Source organism: Perkinsus marinus (genome assembly GCF_000006405.1).
Source record: "Perkinsus marinus ATCC 50983 genomic scaffold scf_1104296961742, whole genome shotgun sequence".
In the NCBI taxonomy this organism is placed as follows: domain Eukaryota; phylum Perkinsozoa; order Perkinsida; family Perkinsidae; genus Perkinsus; species Perkinsus marinus.
Window position 1 is genome coordinate 3,287 of NW_003205694.1, and position 2,646 is coordinate 5,932.

The 2,646-nt window shown below is 47.4% G+C and overlaps 1 protein-coding gene across 1 annotated transcript; it reads right to left on the reverse strand.

Moving 5' to 3' along the window:
* Positions 1-2,379: 2,379 nt before the first annotated feature.
* Pmar_PMAR026110 (hypothetical protein) lies at positions 2,380-2,627 on the reverse strand (the record flags this gene model as incomplete). The annotated part of the gene is made up of 1 exon (XM_002772203.1): positions 2,380-2,627. A coding segment is annotated over one exon (248 nt), but the record flags the coding sequence as incomplete, so codon positions are not given.
* Between the last annotated feature and the right edge of the window lie 19 nt (positions 2,628-2,646).

The window sequence follows — 2,646 nt, forward strand, 5'->3', positions numbered from 1 at the left end:
CTCTAGCCTACCTAGCTCAATGTCTACGGTCACACAGAGCAAACGCTACCCGCGCACGCCCTAAAATCAAATCATATCCCAAAAAATCTTCGACAAGGCTCCTTTCATGGGGAGTGCCGAAGAGTTCGTGAAGGTTTTTCCTGTGACGGCTTCAGTATGGGCTTTTCAGCAGAGCCCGGTAAATCCCAAGTTGTGAAGGAGCTTGTCGCGGCTATTAAAGAGCTCAACCTACGGGTGACACCCGTCGGGTGTCGTTATTGTGAGTCAACAAATACCTCGGAGCACGAGAATCCTGTTGTGATCACTGGTTTAAGCAGTTGCTTCGTCATGTTAGGTTCAAAACGTCCTATTGGCAGGAACTCAAACAAACCGGCCTAGGGAAGATGGTTGATAATGCCGTACTTATTTGGAATAGACTAGACTAGACTAGACGGAATAGTCAAGACTCTCGACTGCTTACATGAGTTTGGCGCTCCATTAAATGCCACATCCGGGCAGAACTCCAGACTGGGTCTGCAACAGCATCAAACGGAAAGCTTCTTACTACGATGATGCGTTCAGCCCTGACACACGAGGCTCACGTCAGCGACAACGGCCAGCAGACCCAGAGTCTCGCAACAAGCAACACCTGGGTCAGGTGACCTGGCCAGTGCGTGCCAGCAGCGAAAGTCGCCAACAAAGTTGTCATGACGTTCTTGAGCGTTCTTGTTTCCTTTGGATACGTGCGCGTGCGTGCAAATCAGTCCGTCATAAGCAACTGCTCTCATGTGCAAGGCCCAGCACCGTGACGTAGCAATATGCGATGATGTAGGTCAACGTGGTACAGCTAAAGAACCTTCTAGTTCCTCTCTCCCAACCCTCCCGATCCGGGAGATGTGTGACGGTGCTGGTACCTTCACACATCAATCACGTCGCGGTAGCGCAGTGACAACAATGCGGAGCTCGCTAGCTCCGGGTTTCGTGTTGGCGCTTCTCTACCGTTACGTGATTCCTAAACCACACTCCCGTGTCAGAAAGGTTTTAGGTTCTCTGCAGACTCTTCAATGAAGCTATCGACGACGGACTCGCGTGCAACCCAGCAGAGCTTTCACCAATAGGTATCGTATGATACGAGTCCGACTCGTCGAGTCGTATCCATAACGAAATTATAGAGGCGGAGTAGACCGAAGATTAAGATCCAAATAAGACCCACCCATGAGTTCTTTACTATGAGTCTGATCATAAGTATACGAAAGAGAAAAGCAGACAGGATCAATCATGAATCCTCCTCTGAATAAAGCGACAACTAAAGCAGAGTTGTCAAGTCTCGCGGAAATTCCGCGAGACTTCCGAAATTCCGCCGCAACCGGAATCATTCTCTTCAGGAACAATTCCGCGGCGGAATCATTCTCACAACACGTGCGCGCGTGCAACGAGCATCCCTTGCAAGCAAACGCTGTCTAAAGGCGCCTATTCAGAGGATGCCCTGACAGGTAGCGTTATGGGTCTAAGTTGACTCCCAAATAAAGCTTATCCGAGGCGCAGAAAAGCCTTTGCGTATGCGTACAACTGTGTAAGAGCATAGCTAATGGCTTGAGGCTACAAGAATCTTCAAGAGTGCAAGGATAACCATTCTCAGTTACTTACACGATAGATTACACGATAGATTACACGATTGAATAGATGAGTAGAAATGCTAGGGTCACAATGGTTCACACAGAGTGACTCAGCTACAAAGACATAATGCTCAACTACTGCCTGATTAGAGCATATAACATTAGTATCAAATGCTAGGCAGATGAAAAGATAGCTGACGAGCGACTAGCGATAAATTGTCGCCGAACTAGTGATATACAATACAATTTACATCTACGAATCAAAGATAACCCCATAAGAACAAATGTTCTTCTCTTCGAGCCCGGAGATGACCATCTGAGTCACCTTCTTATTAGAAATTAGAACAACTGCCTCGAAGCTACCAGCTTCCCAAACATTTGAAGCCATTGAAATCAGGTTCGGACGACCCAGTTCATCCGTATCATGTATAATCGCTGTTGGGTCAACCCTCAGAATAGTCTCAACGACTGCAGAACCATACGTTTTTATAGGAGATCTTGTTGACCATATGATCTTTACTGGGTGGGTCGGTCGCTGGACCAAGACGCTAAGACAAGGTCCTATCCCTGAACCAGTAGCAATGATAATACATGGGCGGAAGAGGTTTACCACACGTAGAAGACCATACTGAGGTATACCACGAGTCCAGATATGACTCGGTGGAGAATCGATGATACGGCTGGTCCAATCACCAGCACGTGAGATAATAATTGAAAAACCTTTCTGACCAGCTCGCCAGAAAGTTCTCTCTTCTTCACTGAGATCATCAGCATCATTTTTTACATTTGGGACGACGGCAAAAGCATGCGTCTCACGAAGAGGGGAATCCGTTATTCTTATAGCTTGACCAAATGAGACATTCTGGAAGTCGAAGTTTAGAACGAGCGCGTGAGAAGAGAGCTTGACAGCCTCGATTTTTCGCTTCCTTAAATGCAGCCATGGGAAAAGGACCAATCCGGTGATAATGGCGGCTTCCCAAATCCGGGCATCACACAAAATGAGGATTGTGATATTTTTTGTCGGAGATTGGGCTGTGTGCTTCACGGCTGA